This window comes from Xiphophorus couchianus, chromosome 13, assembly GCF_001444195.1.
Source record: "Xiphophorus couchianus chromosome 13, X_couchianus-1.0, whole genome shotgun sequence".
In the NCBI taxonomy this organism is placed as follows: domain Eukaryota; kingdom Metazoa; phylum Chordata; class Actinopteri; order Cyprinodontiformes; family Poeciliidae; genus Xiphophorus; species Xiphophorus couchianus.
In genome coordinates this window covers 10,044,366-10,065,452 of record NC_040240.1, presented here as the reverse complement: position 1 = coordinate 10,065,452, position 21,087 = coordinate 10,044,366, and the positions used below count along the sequence as shown (strand labels likewise).

At 38.0% G+C, this 21,087-nt stretch overlaps 2 protein-coding genes across 2 annotated transcripts; one reads left to right on the top strand and one right to left on the bottom strand.

The window, feature by feature from the left end:
* Positions 1-816: 816 nt before the first annotated feature.
* tomm7 (translocase of outer mitochondrial membrane 7 homolog (yeast)) lies at positions 817-4,240 on the top strand. The gene is made up of 3 exons (XM_028035485.1): positions 817-989; positions 2,586-2,634; positions 3,932-4,240. Exons 1-3 carry the CDS (start codon positions 887-889, stop codon positions 3,945-3,947), a joined length of 168 nt encoding a protein of 55 aa, XP_027891286.1. The 5' UTR covers positions 817-886; the 3' UTR covers positions 3,948-4,240.
* Positions 4,241-4,786: 546 nt separating this feature from the next.
* Positions 4,787-9,509, bottom strand: LOC114156196 (interleukin-6-like). The gene is made up of 3 exons (XM_028036479.1): positions 6,778-9,509; positions 6,411-6,588; positions 4,787-5,648 (listed from the first exon to the last, which is right to left on the bottom strand). Exons 1-3 carry the CDS (start codon positions 7,317-7,319, stop codon positions 5,433-5,435), a joined length of 936 nt encoding a protein of 311 aa, XP_027892280.1. The 5' UTR covers positions 7,320-9,509; the 3' UTR covers positions 4,787-5,432.
* Between the last annotated feature and the right edge of the window lie 11,578 nt (positions 9,510-21,087).

Genomic DNA, 21,087 nt, shown 5'->3' with positions numbered 1-21,087 from the left:
AGATACTTAGTGGATGCTGCAAAGCCATGTAAAATTTGCTAAAACGTTTTTGGTGAACCTATGCTGCATATTTGACTTGGAAAGTAGAACATGTAAATCATATTGGGATACAGACGCAAATGCTATATATGCACATTTCAACGTATTTCATACACACGGCACTGCTGACTTATTCCTGACTCTAAGAATTGACTTCAGAGGCTTCAATTGATTTTTTTCTTGGAATTTTATTTATTTTCAACTTGAAACTCACTACTTCAGAATGAAAAATAAGATGTTTTCAGGACAAGTACTAGTCACTTTTCCAAATTCTGTTTCTTGAAAGTAGATCAGGAGAAAACGGCAGATTGAAATAGATGTCAAAATAATTGTCCAATGAAGCAACCCACAAATACTGGTGAATATCTTTTTCTACCATGAATGCACTACTTATCTGGTTTTCATACATTGAACAAAAAAAAAAAATGTGTTTATTAGTAAACATAAAAATATTATTGTTTATGTTAAACATTTAATGTGCAATTATTGACGGAACAAATGTACAAAACCTCTTGTCAAAAACACCTATTTTATACTCTTGATAAATAAAAAGTGGGTAAAAAGCAAGTATGTGACAAAAAAAAGGTACTTGAATAAATAAGAGGCCAATACTATCACAAACAGTGCAAATGCTGTCCCGATACTGTTCACGTTTTGCAAATTTATGAGTCATGAGCAAATGTTGACCTCCGATATGTGCTCTGTTTTAACAGGAGTTCCAGTAACGCTTCAATCCACAAGGGGGCAGCAGCAGGAAGTCAGAAACGGTCGGCTAGTTTCTTTTTCCTCTACGTGTCTTCCTTTTTCCTGGTAGAAGCATTGGGATCTTCGCTGTCGGGACAAACACATGGCTAAACTGAGCAAGGAGACCAAACAGCGGCTGCAGCAGCTGTTCCAGTGCAGCCAGTTCGTCATCCGATGGGGCTTCATTCCGACCGTGCTTTACCTCGGTTAGTATTAAAACAAATGAAGGCGGAGGAGGGGAAAAATGAGACATGCATGGCTAATGTCGGCTAATTAGCCTTGCATGCTAGCTTTTCACTGAGAGGCGCTGTTGATTTCCCTGTTTCTTTCTTTCTTTTTTTTTTATGTGACGTATTTATTGTTTTATTGTGACTTTCCAGTGTGGTGACCGACGCAGTTTTATGAACAAACCACTTTTTTCGTGACCCGAAAAGTGTAAGGGACCCCATCAGACTGTAGTTCCTAAAGGGGGTTTAAAAAATTACCTGATTTTGGATCAGCAGCAACGATGGGAAACTTGATAACTTTGCATAGATGTGCTGTGGAGACTACTAATGGGGAACTTGAATCTTTTGCATGAGTGACCACACATCCTCTAGCCATCTGTGTCAGGATCTTCTCTGACTTCAGCATATCGGAATCACCAGTGCTGATGTCACACTTTCTTTTTTTTAAGTCACACAGGTCTCTTCTCTGGTTTAGGTTTTCCCCCCCCCCTCATTTAAATTGTTACAAGCCTACTTGTGAGGTGGTTCTGTATTTTGTTGGGATTTTATGTGATAGGCCAGCACAAAGTGATACACACTTGTAAAGTGGAAGCAAATTGTGGTTTTATATTGAAGTATATGAGAAGTAAAGCAAGTGCATATATTCTGAATGAGTATAAATGTCGCCGTTCTGTGAATGGGGAACGAGCTGCGCAGCTGTGATTGCAATGAAAGTTTGGGGTTGGCTCTGGAAAATATTAACTCCTGCCACACTTTTCAGATATTTATTTGAAACAAAGAATGCTCAGTCTCGTGTCTATTTTCCTTACACTTCATGATGAGATTCTGCTTATTTTTTCTAATTGCTTACACAATAAAACACAACAAAATATGGAAAAAAGGGGCATGGAAATTTATGTAGAACTATAATTAAATAGTTTAACCATTTCAGTGATTTAAAAACCTAGTGTTTTCCATCCCACAAAAAGTAGAATCAAAAAGCCAAAATGACTAAAGTTAACAAATAATGCATACTTATGGAAATTTAACATCAGTATGTACCTCTGTTTAACCCTCTGTGCAACATGGTGAGTCTAGAAATATTAAACAACAAAAGCTGTCTGGAACGATTCTTTGACATCTCGCTGCCAAAAGGAACATATTTCTAACTCTTAAATGGTATTTCAAGCTTATCATTTTCACACTATCACTGTACGGATTAATAGAAACAACTTGTTATACTTTAATGTATCAGCGAAAGCACTTTCGGTTGCTCATCAGTGAGCCAAATATAAAAAAGCTAGTCACTGAAACTCCAGTGAGGATAGTTCTTTCCCTAAAGTAAAGTGTAGCTGTTTTTAGTTTTCTGTTTCCAAAGAATCTGTTGCACTGAGATTGACGCTTTGCAACAAATGACTGAGATGAGAATTATTTAGGAAATGATGGAGATATTTCTGTTGCTTTTTTCCCCCGTATGTAATAACCTCTGCTGATTTTGTATACATTTTAGAAATATAGTAATCCCTCTGATTAATCTCCAGACTTTCTTTTTATTATAACATTGAAGTAAGTGTCTTAAAATCTTCTGTGTGGCAGGTTTCAAACGAGGAGCAGATCCAGGCATGCCTGAACCTACACTGCTGAGGTAAGAATTTTTTTCTTAAGAGGTTTGATGCTCACATGTTTTTACTGAAATGAAACCATCTGGACTCTGAGAAGATGTAACTTTTGCAATATATATTTTTTTTGGGTTGGGGCGGGGGGGAAGAAGATGCCTCGTTAAAAAAGGAACAGAATGTGATCCGACGGGCTTCACTTTCTTCTAAAAACATTATGCTGGGTTTATTTTGACTTTTGGACATTTTGGAACTTCCACTTCTGCAAGAGTCAGTTTTGAGATTTCACATGTAAAATAAAAACGTTTTATGTAACTTAAATTTATATTAATTATAACTTCTTGCCTTTTTACAGTCAGCTTCTTAACCTTATATTCAAGGCTTCTCAAAGGTTAATAGCGCTTTAAAACTTTAATTGCCACAAAGTGGCTCCTCATGTTTTTCATGCAAGTAAATATTCCAAAACAATTATCCCCGTTTTAAACGATGGAAGAAAAAAAAAGATGCATTTCTTTGTAGTTGGCTTCATGACCAATGTTTTTCTATCCAAATAATCGATTGTCTTCTAATTTGATGATAACTCAGAATAAATAAGAACCGGTTTTCATGCACTTAACCCAGTTCTAAATTCTGTCATCTGCTCCACTCATATTTGAGTTGAAACCACAGAAACTAAGTCAGACAGAGTTCACTGGTGTGATTTGCCCAAAAGTTACTCATTTAAATGGAAACTCATTTCTATTAGGAAATTGTATTGTGGACTGAGTCATCGATACTAGTTGTATTTCCACGAGTGAAGTGTGATTTCACACTGGTTGACTTTTCCTATGCAGCAACTGGTGCATTAAACCTCGAGTTTAAACTATAGTCTCCTATAATAAGGTGTCTGTCTTTATTTTTGTAGAAGCAAACTGGACAAATGTGGATTTCTGTAACCTAGTAAAATGTTTTTGTGACTAAATGATGACTTAGTTTAGGAAAATGAGCTAGATTAAGCTAATTCTATATCCTTAATGCCAACTACAATCTTTTTTTTGAGGGTAAAAAATCTCAGCTGAGACTTAAACTCTCAAGTTTGCTTTGGTTGAAAGAGATAACTATTGCTTGGTTTCTCCAGAAATATTTTCTAGCTACAAACACTGCCAAGTGGCTCTCTTGTACGACCAATGACGAATATTTTAAAAAGAACTTCATGACCACTGTTAAAAGCATGGTGGAGGATCTGTGAAGCTGCGGGCTAGAAACCCAGGTTTCTAACCTGAATTTTGGGGGGAAAGGCAGATATTAGATTTTTTTCCTAACATTTATTTTTTTGATTTCCTCTAGTTTGCTCTGGGGTTGAGGAACACCTTCATTCAGCCAAACCCCTCCTCTCATCGAGACAATGTGACGCTCTTTTAAAAGACCAAGAAACAGGCTTCATCACTCTCCTTGCTCTCTGTAAACCCTAATGTCTGACAGCTGTGATGTTCAAAGTGCAGAAATATATTGTACTGACTCTCTGGACTCCCATATCTCTAAATTAGATTGCCTAGCGTATTCCCAATGTTTTATGTTTTGATTTGGGTGTACAGAAGTACCCCGGTTTACTTTTTTTTTGTTAATAATTTAATAGACAATAAAATGTAAAAGGAATGTGATTCATGTGGTGTTTAAATCAAGAAATCAACTATCTAGTTGTCACATGTAAGACAACAAGACAAGTATGATTTTAATTTCTTCGGTCTGAATGCGACTCAAGTTTTAAAATCAACAATTAGTTTCTCCGACTCGCACAAGACCAACATGTTGCACACAATCTCAAAATATGCCCTAATATTTTGGCTAAATGTCTCCAATTTAAAAAGCTGCACGAACTCCAGAGTCACCATCCAAAGTAACATCAGCTTAAACGGAGAGGCTGCTGACCAAAAGACGAGCCTCTGTCCCAAAACCAGCACTTTTGATGCTCAACTGAAAGTGGCACATGAGGAAGCAGAATACCGTTCAGAAAGAAGTTTAATAATTAGACGAGGTAAAGATTAGCTGTTGTGATGTACATGTTTGAAGTAGTTAAAATGAGATTGTTACACCCCAGGACATTAAACTCGTAGTTTTATAGCTCAACATGGTGGTGGCAGCGTTATGCTGAGGCCAGTATCACCGATGTAGGGCCTATCTTGAACTACATCCACATTTTTCGGCTGAAATTAACAGACTAGAAGTCTTGATAAAATATCAACCCAGAATTATCCAGAAAGCTTGCTAATGGCTGCAAAAAGTTTGTGATCTATCTGCAACCTCATCCAAATGTGTGTGTGGGTGTATGTATATATTTGTGTCTATATGTATAATTTTCTCCTTTTTCATATTGCTCTGCTTCTGCTGAGCAAGCATGATTGGCAAATTTTGGACAGTCTTATACAATATGTGAAATAAACAAAATATTCTTGGGGGGAGGTTAATATGAAGAAACATGATTCTTATGTATTAATAATAACATTCTTTATTTCTGCATGTAAAAAAAAAAAATTCCAACATGAATTCAAATAGTAATTCTTGCACAGAAATTCTGTTCGCATAAATACATAAATGTAAAAAAAAAATAAATTGCTGTCAACTAAAAATAAAGGAATTTAACAAGAAGTCACAATAAAATACAAAATGTATTCAATAATTATGGCTTCTCCAATAAATACAGTGTTTAATTTAATATAAATATGTTAAATATTCTCTGAATAAATGTTTGACTATATAGCCCCTGAGGGCTGCATTATTTGATCCAGTAGATTACTCACACTCCTGAGAAAAACAGGAGTGTACCTGAGCTGTTCCTTCCTAAAAGACGCTAGTCTGCCTCCGTCTCGTTGAGATTACTAATCTGTGTTTTTCGCATCTGCCTTTTAGTCAGCTCCCTTTTCCACTCAACTAGGAAATCATGGATTGAGCTAAGGATGCTGTGCGCCATCATCTTCCTGTGGTACGAATCGAGGCTTTCGAGCTCCTTAAGCAGCTGCAGCTCCTGGCTGCCGGTCAGAGCCACAACACGGTCAGCATTTCTCATCTGCGGGACAGAAATGCCAGGAGGTTATAGAGGTATCTGCAAGTGCGTGGGCGCAATGCAGAAGAAAACATGTCTCTGTCCTTCCACTTTCCATTAATACGCGTGGCTGTGACATTTTATGGACAACCAGCGTGTCCTGTACAGGAGGAGCTTTACTTTTTGAACTAAATTACTGTAATAAATCAACACTTTCACTAACACTATAATCTACTGGCATGCAGCTGTACGACACAAACAGAAACATTTCAAGTCAATACAAGTGTAATATGTTTTTAGATGCTTTAAACATTTGCTTTAAACCAGCAAAACAAAATGTAAAATTTCACATTTTGAACTTTACTATTTTTTTTCTAAGCACAGTAGCTAGTGCTACTGTGTTAAATATATAAAACATTCATGTTTGGTTATTTAAAGAGTGTAATAGTGACTTGTGCCGATATCTGATTGCATCAGCAAATCAAATGTTATTTAGGGCTGCATATTGCCTTAAAACCGCCCTGCTTTACAGCTTGTAAAAGAATATACTAAGAACTTGTTTATCTAAACCTCCCAGTGTAATATGATTTACTTTGTAGGTGTTTGAATATTTTGATTTTCATAATTTCTTTTCCACTTACTGCAACTCCACATGACCACCTTACAAGTGGGTCACGTGTAAGCCTTTTAATCACGATTTATTTGTGGTAATTCTGTTGCTTTATTTCAAGGCCTTATCAGAATTGACTGAGATGGACAGCTCTGCACTTTTAGCTGAGGACTCACCGTTCGCTTGACCTTTGTGATCAGCCGAGGAAGGGTTGCTTTCAGTTCAGTCACGATGAACTTGCCGGGGTACTCCTTGTCGACGTGTTTCAGGAGAACCGAGTACGTCGTCAGATCCTGAGCCAGCTGCTGGAGGCGAGCCTCCTGGAAAGTCACAGAAGGCGCCGTCAGATGTCCACTTCATGAGAAGCATCAGAGTAAAAGGATAAAGGGGATCTGACTCACCTTGGACTTTGGGAATTTAACCGGGATTAAGGTCCTGTTCAGTGAGTTGTAATCAACATTTCCACGGAATTCATTCTTAAACTGACAAAAGCAAACAGTGACACACAATGATCATAAAAAAAGAAGATGTTTTAAAATGAGCTAAATAAATTCAAATAACTTAAGAAAGAGAGATCTCACCTCTTCTCTATGGCCTTTGGTGACTTTAAGGATCTGCGCCAAAGTCTCCGTGATATTAAAAGGATCAATCGGGCGCGGCTTCATCTGGACCTCCTTCTCTCCCTCGCCTGAGCTCTCTTCTGGAGGGAGGTCGGTGACGGCTCCTTCCAGAGGAGCTCCAGGGACGCAGAGAGGCAGGGCTGCTGCCAGCATCAGGGCGGCGAGCAGTCGTAGATCTGAGGGCCAGAGAGTTAAACCATGAATGAATGAATGAATGAAAAGAGGAAGAGAAGAGGCCCACATACAGGAAGCTGCTCGCAGCAGTTCCGGCTGCAAATGACTTACTGAATTTGGAGTACATGACGCGCTGCTGGGAAGCTCTGAGTGGGTTTCCTCGTTGCTGTCGGACCCTGAATGAGATGCCCCGTCCTGTAGACTGGCCCTCATTTTATATCCTGCAGAGGCGAGGGATTTTCCAACTGGACTGCCTCCATACGACAAGTTTGCATAATTGTGACTATTCATAATGAGATATTTTAATGAGGATTGTCCTCAAAGTGAGTACGCGGTGGAAACCCAGAAACTATACATTTTTACTATTGCTGTTTTTTTTTTTTTGTAATTGTTGCTTGACCCATTAAGAGGAAACACTAAACAAAAATAAATACATTTGATTGATACGTTATTATAATTATTAAAAATAATAAGAATTGTTGTTAATCTAATCATTGGAAAACCCTGGGTCAGACTTTATGAAAGACTTACAGAGCTAAATAATAATAAAAAAAAATAAATTCTGAATTTGTGTTTTACAAACTTTATACTTCATATAAGAGTCATAGGCTGTATCAGGTGAGTTGTAAGCATATTTTGGGATTTTTATGAATATAAACAATACTGAAATATTTCAAAATTATAACATTATAGTGATTTTTATGTTTTTATTTTGTGGAACAAAACTGAGCTACTGGGCAAAGGACATACCATCATCAGTTGGTATCATCGGTTTATACCTGGTTATGTATGTAATGTACTGTGATTTCTATTAGCGTTGGCACTATTATTCAATAAATAGGGCACCAAAACAGTTTCCAGCCCACAGGCCCACAACCTTGTAAATCTGGCCCTGGGAAAACCATTCATCGCAAACACCCACACCCTCAAAGGAATCAAGGAAATCCCAAAGTTATTTTCAGCCCTAAAATACAACTGGGAAATCTTTTCAAACACAACATCTTCATAGTTTTCTAATAATTTCTACTCTGCTGTTTAATGGACATCCAGTCTTCCCCTGTGAGGTAAGTTATATTCCAAAGGGTTCTGGATATTAGTAAGCCCACAGAGTAAAAAAGAAAAAAGGAAACATTTTGGACTCAAAATTAGCATAATGAATTTAAATACATCTGACGTTTTGACGTAAGGGGACTCAAATGACACAATCTAGATCTTATTCATCGCTGTGGTCAGAAGCTAAGATATACATTTTCAACTCTGTTCAATAAAAGGACTTTTATGAGTTTCTATAGAGTTTATTTAAAAACACTTCCATCCCACATAGGGATGTTAGAAAAAGTTAACTTTTAATTATTGTAGAATATGAACAAGTTCTAAACACAAATTTATTTAATTAGTCTAATCGGAAAGATTTCTGAGGACAGCTGGTAGTTTAAAAAAATTTCAGTTTTAATCCCGTATGCAACAACCTTTAAAAAGTTGATTTCTTCTGAAACAATATGGCTGGTAATAAACACAAAAACCTCAACATTTTTAATGAAACTTTATGTGATTGCAAAACACAAGGTACTGTGTAATTGTGGAAATGTAAAGACACTACAACTGTTTATTTATTTGATTTTTTTAAAAATAAGACAAAACTAAATAATCCAAAAACATGACATGAACATATATTGATTTCTCTGGGTCATCAGCCTTCCCTTGTACTTTCCCTTGCAGCTCTTCTTTGGTGCGTTTCTTCCAGTTTTGCACATTTAAAACCAGCATCACCGTGGCTTCTGAGGGAAACATCCCCTACTACATGTTGTGGTCACCACAGTGTTTCCTGTGGGGATGCCGTGTTTTCTTTTACAAATTATGTCTTGCGTGTAGGCCAAAATATTCATTTTTGGTTCCATCTGAACAGCCTCCTACATGGCCATTAAAAAAAAAATCCTGCTGCTCTTCCATAAATTCCCCAGTTTTGTATTGCACAACTAGTAGTTTTCTCGACTCTCCCAGCTGAGCTGTGGGCCTTCGCAGCTCCCCCAAAGTTACTATGGGCTTCTTGGCTGCTTCTCTGATTTCTCTCCTGTCATTTTTCTTGGGACCTTTATCTCTCATTGCTAAGCATGCATCGTTTCCCTCCCAGATTACAGCTGGCGCCAATTGTGTAATGTCATATACTTGCTGCACACAACACAAGAACAGGAATAAATCTGACTCGGCATTTTCCCATGCGTGAAAGCATCGCATAGGTCCGACAAACTCGCCCTAAAGCAGCTTAAATTTAGATTTCAAAGATTTGATGCTTTTTAATAAACACAAATCCCATCCTAACAGAATGTCCACATAAAAACTGATCTTTGAGTGGAAGGATAAAGTGTGAAAGAAAACAAAAGTACACAAGCAACACTCATGCAATATATTAACTGTTCAATTATTTGTCAGTTTATTAAGATACACTTGCAATGCCTCAGTTTTTATTCTGGAATTCTCATATTTTTTTCTCCTTCCCCACTGGTGAGACTATTCAGAGAATTTACTCTCTGTAGAGGGTCCAAGAAAGACAAAATACTAAATATCCTGTTGATTGCAAGACTGGGTTTGCATTTTGAACAGGGAATTATTCTGGTATTTTTCGCTGTGGTGTTTGAGACTTCAGAATAAATTGGTGATTATGGGGCAGTGGGGCAATTACTGGGAAGTGCCGATCTTCAACATTCTCGTCCTCAAACCACCATCAGGCTTGCAGTTTTAACTGAATTTTGACAAAATAAACCCATTCAGGATGCAAACAACAATGTTTCTGCTTATTTTATCCCTTTTTTTCTGGAAAAAACTAAAGGTTTAGTGAAACCGAAGCAGTTGTTTCATTTTGAATCCTGCGTTTGGGTTTCAGTGATCAAATAGTGATATGCTCTAACATATAGACGTTTGTTCTGAACTCAATGTACATTTGTTTAACACTTTAACTCTTAGACCAGTGTTATGTAACTCTGTATCGTCTTACACATTTCTGAATCATTCCTTACTTGTTTTCTAGGTTTTGGTTTAGGTAACTGGTGGTTTTTGGGAAACGTTTCGGTGCCTTGTAAGACTTGGGGAAATAGTAGAGGTCGTCTTTGAACAGCTTTCAATATGCATTTGGGAACATGGATACTAGTTTTCAACAGACCTTGGAAAAATGTAAAAGCAGCTCCGTATTCTGATGAAAAACAAGTGAAAGCATCTAAATATTCTGTGTAACTGAAAATAATTTACAGGAACTTCCAATTTCTTCATGTTTTGTTTGATGCAGTGGTGAGCACAAAAGCATTTTAGCTGAATATTGCTCCTTTTAGCTGTATAGGAAAATTATTGAATGAGCCTAATTGGAATGAAGTTTAATTCTTTGTATGAGTTCTGGTTAAAACCAAGAACCAACAAGTACAGAATGACCTTGTTTGTTAAAACGCAAATGCATTCACATTTTAGCATTAGGTCATATGTAATCAAAAGCTCATCAAAGGACAGGTATTGGAAATAACCTTAGACAATAAATGTTAAAATCTATGGTATTTATTAATACTCGTGATTTGTTCCTTTAAACTTATAAAGTAAAGTAAAAATAATAACAGATAGGCCAACTGGACTGAACCCTAGGTGAATTTAAGAAACTAAAAGCAGTCAAAGAGCTACAGAAACAAATCACATAGACATAACAGTATTACAGCAAACACAAAGAAACAAATGTTTTAAATTGAGGCAAAACTGACAACTTAATCAAACAAAGACACACATTACTTCCATTTCTACATATGTGATATTACACTAACCTGTTGATTTTTCATTCATGAGCCGCAGCAGTGATGTTTTCGAACGTGAAGGCCAAAGATTTTACTGCCACTTCCAGAGGAGAGACTTAAGAGAGCGACTTGTGCATGCAGGAATTACTCTTCCCAGGCATTTAATGCATGGGTGTGTAATGATATTACCTGCGTGTTGCTGCCTCTTATCACAAAATAAATTACTGTGTGAGATAAACTGTGATTCCCATGACATACTTTTTCCATAAATCTTGCTTCCTCTTTGCTGTCCTCAAATGCTATATTCAAGATATAAGAATGCTTCCCTTGCAGAGAATTTTCTGGTGTTAAATCCATACGTGCACAGATATTATTGTTGTTTGGACTTCTGTCAATGTTTATGTAGTAACATACTCCCAGATACTTTCATCATGAGGTGCATACGAATCGTATCTAAATGGGTCAAAGAGTATTCTCCCAAAAATGATGAGTAAGACTATTCATCTTTGCATATTATCTGCAGATTTCTCCAGCCTTAAGATGAACCTTGTGGCTACATTTACAGTGCCATGTCTTTTGCTATGGACATACAGGCCATAAACCATCTACCATAAATTAGCACTCACTCAAATAAAGTTTTCTAACATCTACGTCTAAGGAAACACAAACAAGGTTACATGCATAGTTCTATAAATTTGTACTGTGTACTTGAGCTCTACTGTACATTCAGCTAAATGTGAACCATGCGAGACTTTCATTAAGTTGCTCAATTTGCCCCATTCTCATTTTTGATTTCCTTTTCTTCCTTCAGTCACCCTTCTACTGAATGTGTTTGAATCATAGCAAATAAGAGAAGGGAGAATGAAATTAGTTGTAGCTGTACCTTTTTTTTAATTTCCATACTGAGCCACAGAAAATTTTATAAAATAAGAATTAACTTTAAGCCCATTGGGCATGTAAAAGCTTCATTGCAATTGATCTCTGTACTTTTTTCAAGCGTTTTCACAATGTTGTGTTTGGATTAATAGACAGAAAATCATAAACAGAAAGAAACAATTTTCTGTAATCCAACGGACGGACACACCACATGCATAAACATCATGTTTGACATGCATTAACTTAATACAGAGGCTTTTTAGTCACTAAGTGTGTACTGAGTACTCTAACACTTAAATTAGCTTCCTAAGAAAAGAAAAAAGAACATTCCCTGTGGCAACTGATGACAAAGAGAGGGGGGGGGATCATAGTTTTTTTTTTATTTAATTACTGCCTCAGTGTAATTATTGCATCAATGTAAAAAGATATTCAGTACTATTTAACAATAAGAAGTACTTATCATTTGCAGATATAGCCATTTATTCATATTGTAACAGTTTAGTTTTATCAATATTCTCTGACAGAATTGGCCCTTTGAGAACATCCATGATCTTAACATGGCCCAAAATGAAAATGAGTTCAACACCCCAGATTTAAGGAAACCCTCCAAAATGCTGTGTTTTTTTTCCATCATGCAAACATCAAAAATGTATGCCAATTTTTAACGCCTGTGGTAAAACTGTACTAATGAGCTGCAGTTTCGGGGGACACTGCAGATAGAAATTTTTGAATATATATTTTTTTCAACCCTTAATATATTTAAATTTTGTCCAGCTGTAACATGTGTGCTAAATATGTTGAGGCTTTTGGTATGTTTAAGCCTCCAAAAAAGGCCTACTTTAAAATTTGAAATAATAATAAAGCTGTGCATTTCAGCATGCTCACACACCACGCTTACATCAGCAATCCCTGTCAGTCACTTCCCTTTATACATTTTTAGTTCAAGAAGCTGTATATTTGAGGAAGAACTTAGCTTAGCTTGTCATAAATATCACCAATTGTGACATCATGGTCCTACGTTTTAAATACATTTTAACAGGACCTCTGACTTTGAGAGAATTTAGACAGTTATTTGGCTCAAGTAGAAAAATTCTAACAAAAAAAATGTGCAAATTTTTTAAGGGGAAATTATTTGTTACTCCCAGTAGAAATCACCACCACCATAAGGAAAAAAGTTTCAGCTTTCTAACTTATGAACTTGCCCAGACAAGCCCTGACAAGTCTTAAGGACAACCCTGGAAAACCAAATTTGGGGACTAAATTGGTAAAATCCTCTTTTACCAGTTTTGCACAATTGAAACTTAGGGAAGTTTAGCATCTTGTTACATCACACATTGTACAACGGAGTAAAGAATGATCAGTTTGTGTAGATGTCTACTTCTACAAATGTATTTAAGCTATCTCTATTTTTTTCATAAACAGCAAGCGTGGAAAAAATAACGGCAAAAACAATGCATGTTACATTTGCATCACATACAAGGACTTCTTTCATTTAACCACTTTCATTTAAGAGCTATTTTATGCACCAAATCACTAAGGCTTTGATGTTTAGTATAAAACAATGCTATCTATGGCTTTTTAAACTGGAAAAGAGACTTTGATCGTTAGGTGCTCAGCCTGCAGTTCTTGGAAGTTGCAGCTAGGTGGCAATCATGCTTAAATTCTGACAAGAGGGACTGATTCCTGTCTGCGAGGTGATGTCCTCAGGCAAAAAAATGCAAATGTCTTCCTGCACACACTCCAATGATTTATAACTTTCACAACGATCAGAGGTAGCTTGTGGAACATGTCATTGCAATGTAGTGATTTGCATTTAAATGGGTTCGTAATTCGTTGAGAAGCTCAGCTTTCATGAAACCATTTGCTCATCAGTATTAAACTCATTGAACTATTTAGTTTCTTTAAAATATGTTTTGAAATTTTAGGCTGATTATATCATTCTGATTATATCATTGACCTGAAGGTGGCACTTACAGGCATCTAAAAAAGTGATATTAATCTACTGAGTCCAATCTAACTAACTCTAATATATTAACGGGTAGACTCAGTTATTAAATCTGAAGGCAATTGTTTAACTTCTGAAAGCAATTGGCTACATTATATTTTATGTAGAGGTATCAAAGTAAGGGGATTAAATATAATTGCATGCCACGTTTGTCAGATTTTTGTTTGTAAAAATCTTTGAAAACCATGACTCTTTTGTTTTTAGCCATTGGAGTTTGTGTCTGTAATACGAAGCGTAAAAATGTTTAAGAGGAATAATCACTTTTACTAGGCATTTTATGTGCACACCTTGCACTTTAAAAAGCAGCATATTGCCAGCTGAGATTTAAAATAGCATGAAGCAAGAATTGCTACTGTATTTAGATACCAATTCCAAGCAGCTGTGTTGGGTAAAAAAAAAAAATGCTTTTGAGTGGAGGTTCTTTTTATTATCTGGGATAAGATTTGTGAGCGAGTTTGAAAAGGAGGATTCAAATCTGTCTGTGTGCAATATGTGGCCTCACGTTTCGCTCTAACATGACAGTTGCTCATCTCTTTCCTTTTTCCTGATTCTGCCTCATCTTCTTCTCTCCTGTCGTTCATTATCGCTCAGTTCCTCAGCCCGTCTCCCATCTCATCTTCCTCCTCCTCTCCCATCCTCTTCATCCACCGCTACCGTTTGTGCCTTTTTTTCTCAGGTCAGTGTGTTCTTCTCTTCCATCTTCCTCTTTTTTTCTTTTTAACCCCCACTGCACGCGCCGTTCCATAAGTGACGAGAGGAATTGTATCTCTGCTCAGTTCGCTGTGGGCTCTCTTCAATATTTAATCAAGACTGCATTTGTTTGAAGAGAGCCCAGAATGTGAGTGAGAGTGAAAGATAAAAAGGGACGTCAGACCAATGTGTGCTTGCCTGCTGCATTTAAATGCAGGGCAGGCAGAAAAACCGAGAGCAGAGTGTGTACTGTATATTTGTGCATGTGGTGACAGTTGATGAAAGGCTGTTCCCACACGGTAAATAGTTTATTGTCTCTCTTTTGCTTTCTTTTCCCATCCCCTCCTTTATTCCCGCCCTTCCCCTAAAATCTCATTCTTCTCTCACTGCCTCATCTTATAACCATCATGCACCGTATAGCCCTGCACTGCATGCGAACAATGCTTTTTTTCCCCCCTCTTGTCGTGTGTATTTGAATTTGCTGCGTGTGCATGTGTGACTTGTGTGTGCTTGTGCCGTGGGCTAGTTTCAGGGTGCTCCCCAGGGACACCCCCAGCAGCATATTTCATCATCGTCCAGACAGAACACACACAAAAAAGAAAGAAAGTTCCCTGCTCTTCTTTTGCATCTTCAGCAATTTTGCTACGTTAGACAGTGCTTTCCTCACTTCCTTCTTTCACTTTTAGGTTGATTCTGGTCTTCAGAGGAGGAATTTGCAACTCTCTTTGGGTTTATACAAGAGCTCTTGAAGTTTTGTTCCATATTCCTTTGAAAACTGGCTTCTCATTAACATGCGTCTCCTTTAACTTGGTGGGAGAAAAAGTACGTTTTTTTACATAAGTAAAAATCACTATGAAACCTCTCACTTCCTCTTTTCAAATCGTAGTTGATTTGAAAAGGAACTTAATGAGACAGAGTGAGATGGGTTTTTTTTTTTATAAAGCTGGAGGATGAAGGTTTAGATTTAGTATCAGGGTCGTTAAATTAGGCTTGCTGAATCGCTATTGAATAACATGATGCAAATGAGAAAAACCCAGTTCAGAGGTTCTGAGGTAGTAAAAATATTTTCTTTGGTCTAGACATAGGTTTAGGTCTCTCCCGGTATTACACAAACAAGCTAAATAAGAGGGAATACCCCCTTTTCCCAAAAAAAGGATTTTACGCATGCAAACTCCTCCCCCGTAGTAATTTTGTCCATATGGAGATGACCATATTACGCAGCCTTTGCTTTGATGTCATCTGAAAATCTCAGGGGACACTCTCTGAAACCAGTTTACTGTGATTTTACACCCAGGCACATGGTCGCCTTTTAAAACCCCCTTGATAAGATCTTTTTTTTCTTAAATGCATCTTCTTGAAAAGTCTTTTCTATGCAATTTATTTGGGAGCGACTAATGTGGCCTTATTGATGGATTCCACATCTTAAAAGTCTATAGATAATATAACATGGGCTTGTGTAAAATGTTCACTTTGATTTGATCCATCTGACTTTGACACCGATTTGCTTTTACTGTAAGTAGTGGCTTCTGCAATATAATCTACCCCATTTGTTAACCTTGGTTAGACACTTTTGCTTTGAAATAACACTTGATTTACATCCATACAGAGCATATGACCACATTACAAGAAAATGACATTTGATTAGCAAATAAAGTCTAAGTAATGTATATATAAATTGCCATAGAAAATGTAAAAGTAGTATCTCAAATATAGGCAAGGCTTTTACTGTTTCACTTCTGAGTCTTGAATATAAAACTTACATTTTACTTGTGTTGTGTTAAAATGGTGTTTCTTTCCGTTCATGTATTATTCATTTGACAGCCACTCCAGCACATACCGCCTCACTATAATTTGTTGAAATAGTGCTGCTATAATCCGAGTATCTGAAAGAGAGCCAATCATCCCAAATTACAAACCCTATCAAAAGCCAGATCCGACACTCGACTTATCCAACTGAACCAGCCGCACTCAGACTGAACTCTGCTTGACTTTATGTCGTCTGGGAATATCGGGCTCAGACCCTCGCATATCTACTGAGCTTAAATGAATTCTCTTTCATATCTTATCGGAGGGAATTCTTTAATTAAATTATTCAGTAATCAGAAAGTTCTTATTAGACCAAGCAGTGTTGTATTTTACTATTTATCCATATTTTATTCTCTGTTTAAACACACAAAAAAGATGGCGCAGAAACATAATGAACAGCAGCTTCCATTTACATTGACTACGATGCAGGAAAAGTACAGCTACTCAATCACAATTCAGCTAAAAGTAAAAATACACTTTATTCTAACCAATAAAGAGATCAAATAATATAAACTGACAAGATTATCAAATCACATTATTGCAATTTACTTGTGCGATGCACCATGTATTCTCTTTGCACCAGTTGCAGAGGTGGTTCTTATATAAATGGTGCTCTGGGTTATCCAGTCCGTCCAAAAACGGATTCATTGCTTCCTGCTTTGTTACCTTTGCAGACCACCTGCAAAAGTAACAATAAGGTTTTCCTCAGGTGTGGATGTATAATCACAGTCATGCGTTAGCAGTCTGAACATCAATGGACTGAGCGCACGACCTTGGAGTTTACCCAACCATGATAGAGATTCAAACGTCTTATCTAAAATGGACTCACTGTGGGATGATTCAGGATGCTTAATGTGACAGGTAATATATTTTAGGCTAAATAGAAATTTCTCTTTCTCTTTGAGTCTCTGGAGAAAGACAGTATTAAACAGAAAGCTAAAATCAATGTACAGGCATGTGTTCGTTTTTTTTTTTTTTTTGTCCGGATGATTAAGTACTGTGTGCAGGGTGGATATTGCACCCTTTGTGTAACAGCTGCCGCAATGTCAAGTTGTACAGATCCAGCAATGCAGAGAGGCTGACTGTGATGTGAGATTTAAGAAGCTGCTCAAAACATTTCGTTATTATGAGGGTCAGTGTAATAGGGTGGTATTCAGGCAGGACACAATAGCTTTTTAGCTAATGGTAGATTTGTGGTAGTTTCAAGAACCTGGACATTGAATTCACAGAGAGAAAAATAAGGTTATGGTTTCAGTTACACATGAATATGCATGAAGTTTTAATCAATGCGTGATCTACTATATTCTTAAAATGTATATTGTTACAGAACTGGATCACAGAGCTAGGTATTACGGTACATAGGTCACCGTTATTGATAGGAAGTGTATACAGCAGCAGTTTAGAAAAACATAATGAATTTCTGTTAAATGGGATAAAAATGGGCCAGAGATTGTGTTCAAAGTGTCAAGGGATCACACTTCTCATCCTTCAGGGAAAAGTTTTCCCTTGAGTATTGGAAAGAAGGCTACTACTTATTTTTGAACCTCGGCTTGAGAATAAGCAGTTTGGCTTTCGATCGGGTTTGTTCCCAATACAGGCCGGATTCTGACACAGCTGCTCCTTGTCATAGATTCTTTTTTTTTTATAGGATTCATATGCAGAGTCTAAAGGTCTTGACTCAAGACGGTTCTTGCCACCCTACTATCATGGTTGGGTCAAGACGGTTCTTGACTCAAGATGGTCAGGGATAAAAATGGATCCAGGATAAAAATGGCTGAACTAAACTTCCTTCATAGGTTCACAGGGTTGGTGCTGAGAGATGAGGCATGGAGCTCCATTCTCTAGAGAAAGTTTGGAGTATAAATGCTACTCCTCTGCCAAGAAAACATTTAACGCCTGGATGGTGTGATGAAGCTGCAGCTGGAGGAGGAGAAGAAGAAGTTCTTGTTCTGCAGTTCGGTCGGGGATGAGATGATGACCTCAGTGTAGCTGGAGGACCGGTTCCGGTTTGGTGGAAATGTCTCTCTGGGCGTTGAAATGGACACTTTGTCTCCTCGGCTTGGTGACCAGGAGAGCCGTTTCACCTTTGATATTTATATACCGTGGTTCCCAACCCCTGGGCTGCGGACCGGTACCGGTTCGTGGACCAATTGGTACAGCTAGAAATAATTAAATATTTCCGTTTTATGTATTATGAGTCTGGAGGATCTTTTATGTTGAAAATCCTTTAACTGGATTCTCTCGGTTACATCTTGCGCGACAAGCAGCAAAATGAGTAACGAGTAAACAAATGTCTTTGGAAAGTTTCTTTGGGAAGGGAAAAGGCCCAGAGAAGAGACAGGAGAATGGATTTATTCTGGTAGGTTATTCCCACATTCCAAGCTCTGCATGATATGGTGACCGGCTTGTTAAGGAGGTAATGAAGCCTTCAAACTACTGCGCCACGTAGAGACCAAGCACCCTGTGCATAAGCAACACTTCTGGTGTCATCATCTCTCTTCACTCCCAGATGGATCATCTGGTTGTAGAGAAACAAGCTCAGGGCTCCATTAGTCGTTATCGTGAGTTAAAATTTCCACAAAAGTAAAATGTTCGTTTTTGTGGCGCATCTGTATCTTATTTTGAAGAGATATGTAAACGTTACTGTTACGTTTGGAAGCTAGGACGAGGTAGAAGCTCAAGTAGACAAAGAACCCTTAACAGCTTTTATTCATAACTCGCTCCACAGTACAGTAACATCAAGTATTCCTTTCCTCCATCTTATCTCTTCTCTTCTTCTTCTCTCTCCTCTCTATCCTATTCTCGTACACCACCTAGTGGTAGACACAACATTCCCCCTTTACTTGAAAAGATTGCATGTACCCATTTAGTACAAGAATGAACATCAACCTCATTTAACAGTTTGTATGTCACAAATATAACTTTAGCTGTAATCAAAGTAGGTAATTACTTAAGTACACACAACCAAACAAATATATTCAGCAACCCTGTACTTTTTAAACTCTAACACTTGAAGTTACTATGGAAAATAATTACCAAATTTAACTATTGTAAACATGAAATCCAGGTATTTGTAACCAGTTTGTACCATGAGAATTAGTTCACCTGAACCCTAAACATGTAACACACAATCATTTATGTATTTAGTCATCTTTTGTTTAACCTGGTTGGAAGTCCTTGTACCACACAGGTCGAGCAGAAGTTCTAGCACTTTTCCTCTGAACCACAGGGTCATGCTTTTCTGGTTTTGTCGTTTCACGTGGAATACCTGCAGAATAGCGTGAAAGTCTGGCAGCATTCCACCTTTTATTGTCACTGAGTACATAAGTACTTCCTCCAATCTGTTTTTCAACATACAGCGGTGAAGTAAATCTTGATGAGCCTTTGCGAACATGATCAGGTCTTTTTACCCTCACCATGTCTCCCGGTTTGAATGTTGGTGTCTTTGCTCCACGGCGCTTGTCAGTATACTGTTTAGACTTCTCTTGTTTCTGTCTAACTGTTTCTTGGACTGTAGTGCATTTTCTGCTTTTCTCTGAACTTGGAAAGATGTTCACTTTTGTTTTCATCTTCCTGTTGTGCAGTAGTTCTGATGGAGATACTCCAGTTGTGTTATGTGGCGTTGCTCTGTAGTTTTGTAGGAAATCAGTCACTGTAGTTTTCCAGTCTTTCTGCATGTGTTCAGCAGTTAGGATTGTCTCCTTAAGAACTCTATTCCATCTTTCAACAGCACCATTGCACTGTGGATGGTACACACTTGTACGCAGATGAGATATTCCCTTTCTCTGAGAAAATCTGCAAAAGAGCTGGAAAGAAACTGCGGCCCATTATCAGTGACTATGTAGTCAGGGTTCCCCTCTCTGCTGAAAATAGAGCGTAGAAATGTGAGAACAACATCAGTAGTTACAGTGTGAGAAAATGCCACCTCTGGCCATTTACTGTAATAGTCCACTAATGTTATAGCGAATCTACATGAAGAAGCAGCAGTTTCAAAGGGACCCACGATGTCCAGAGCCACTTTCTCCCACGGTCTGTTCGGCAGTTCAATGGGTTGGAGAGGAGCAGGAGCAGTTTGAGCAGATTTGTCGTTCATTTGGCAGGTTATACATGAAGAAATAACAGACTGAACCATTTTGTCCATCTGAGGCCACCAGTAGAGGTCACGAAGTCTCTGTTTAGTGCGAACAACACCTTGATGTGTTTCATGTGCCAGATGAATGACAGTAGCACGTAAAGCAACAGGAACGATGTATCGATGTTCACCTCTCATGACCAGATCCTGAGATGCAGAAAGTTCATTCCTGATGTGGAAGTATGGTATTAAGACAGGGTCCACATCCTTCTTGCACTTTGGCCAGCCCTTCTCTATCTGTCCACGGAGGAGTGTGAGTTCATGGCATTGAGAGGAAGCAGAAGTGAACTCAGTGACGGACAGAGCTGACACAATGGATGCAACCATGTCAGGTTCATCTACAGGAGTAGAGTCCATAGGGAGTGGCAACCGTGACAAGCAGTCTGCAGCCTGGTTTTGTGATCCAGGCCTGTATTCCAAATCGTAGGTGAAGCATAGCAAACGTGCAGACCAGCGTGCGACTCTCATTCCAGCACGCCCAATGCCTTTGGTAGCGAGTAATGTTGTCAGTGCCTGATGATCAGTTCTTAGTGTGAAACGTCGGCCCCAGAGATAAGACCTCCATTTTTCCACGGCCCACACACAAGCATGAGCCTCCTTTTCCACTGTAGAGTATTTTCGTTCTGTAGAGGTCAGAGTTCGAGATGCAAATGCCACAGTTCGTTCAGTATTATCTGGGTGTATTTGGGTCAACATACCACCCAGTCCGTAGTCTGAAGCGTCTGTAGTGACAATGGTTGGGAGAGATGGGTCAAAAAGAGCCAGAACAGGACTGTTCAGTAA

Coding starts and splice junctions, on each gene's coding strand:
- tomm7 (XM_028035485.1), top strand. CDS start 887: ATGGCTAAACTGAGCAAGGAGACCAAACAGCGGCTGCAGCAGCTGTTC. Junction 990..2,585: donor TCCGACCGTGCTTTACCTCG/GTTAGTATTAAA, acceptor TCTGTGTGGCAG/GTTTCAAACGAGGAGCAGAT.
- LOC114156196 (XM_028036479.1), bottom strand. CDS start 7,319: ATGAATAGTCACAATTATGCAAACTTGTCGTATGGAGGCAGTCCAGTT. Junction 6,589..6,777: donor AAGTTATTTGAATTTATTTA/GCTCATTTTAAA, acceptor CTTCTCATGAAG/TGGACATCTGACGGCGCCTT. Junction 5,649..6,410: donor TCACAAAGGTCAAGCGAACG/GTGAGTCCTCAG, acceptor TCTGTCCCGCAG/ATGAGAAATGCTGACCGTGT.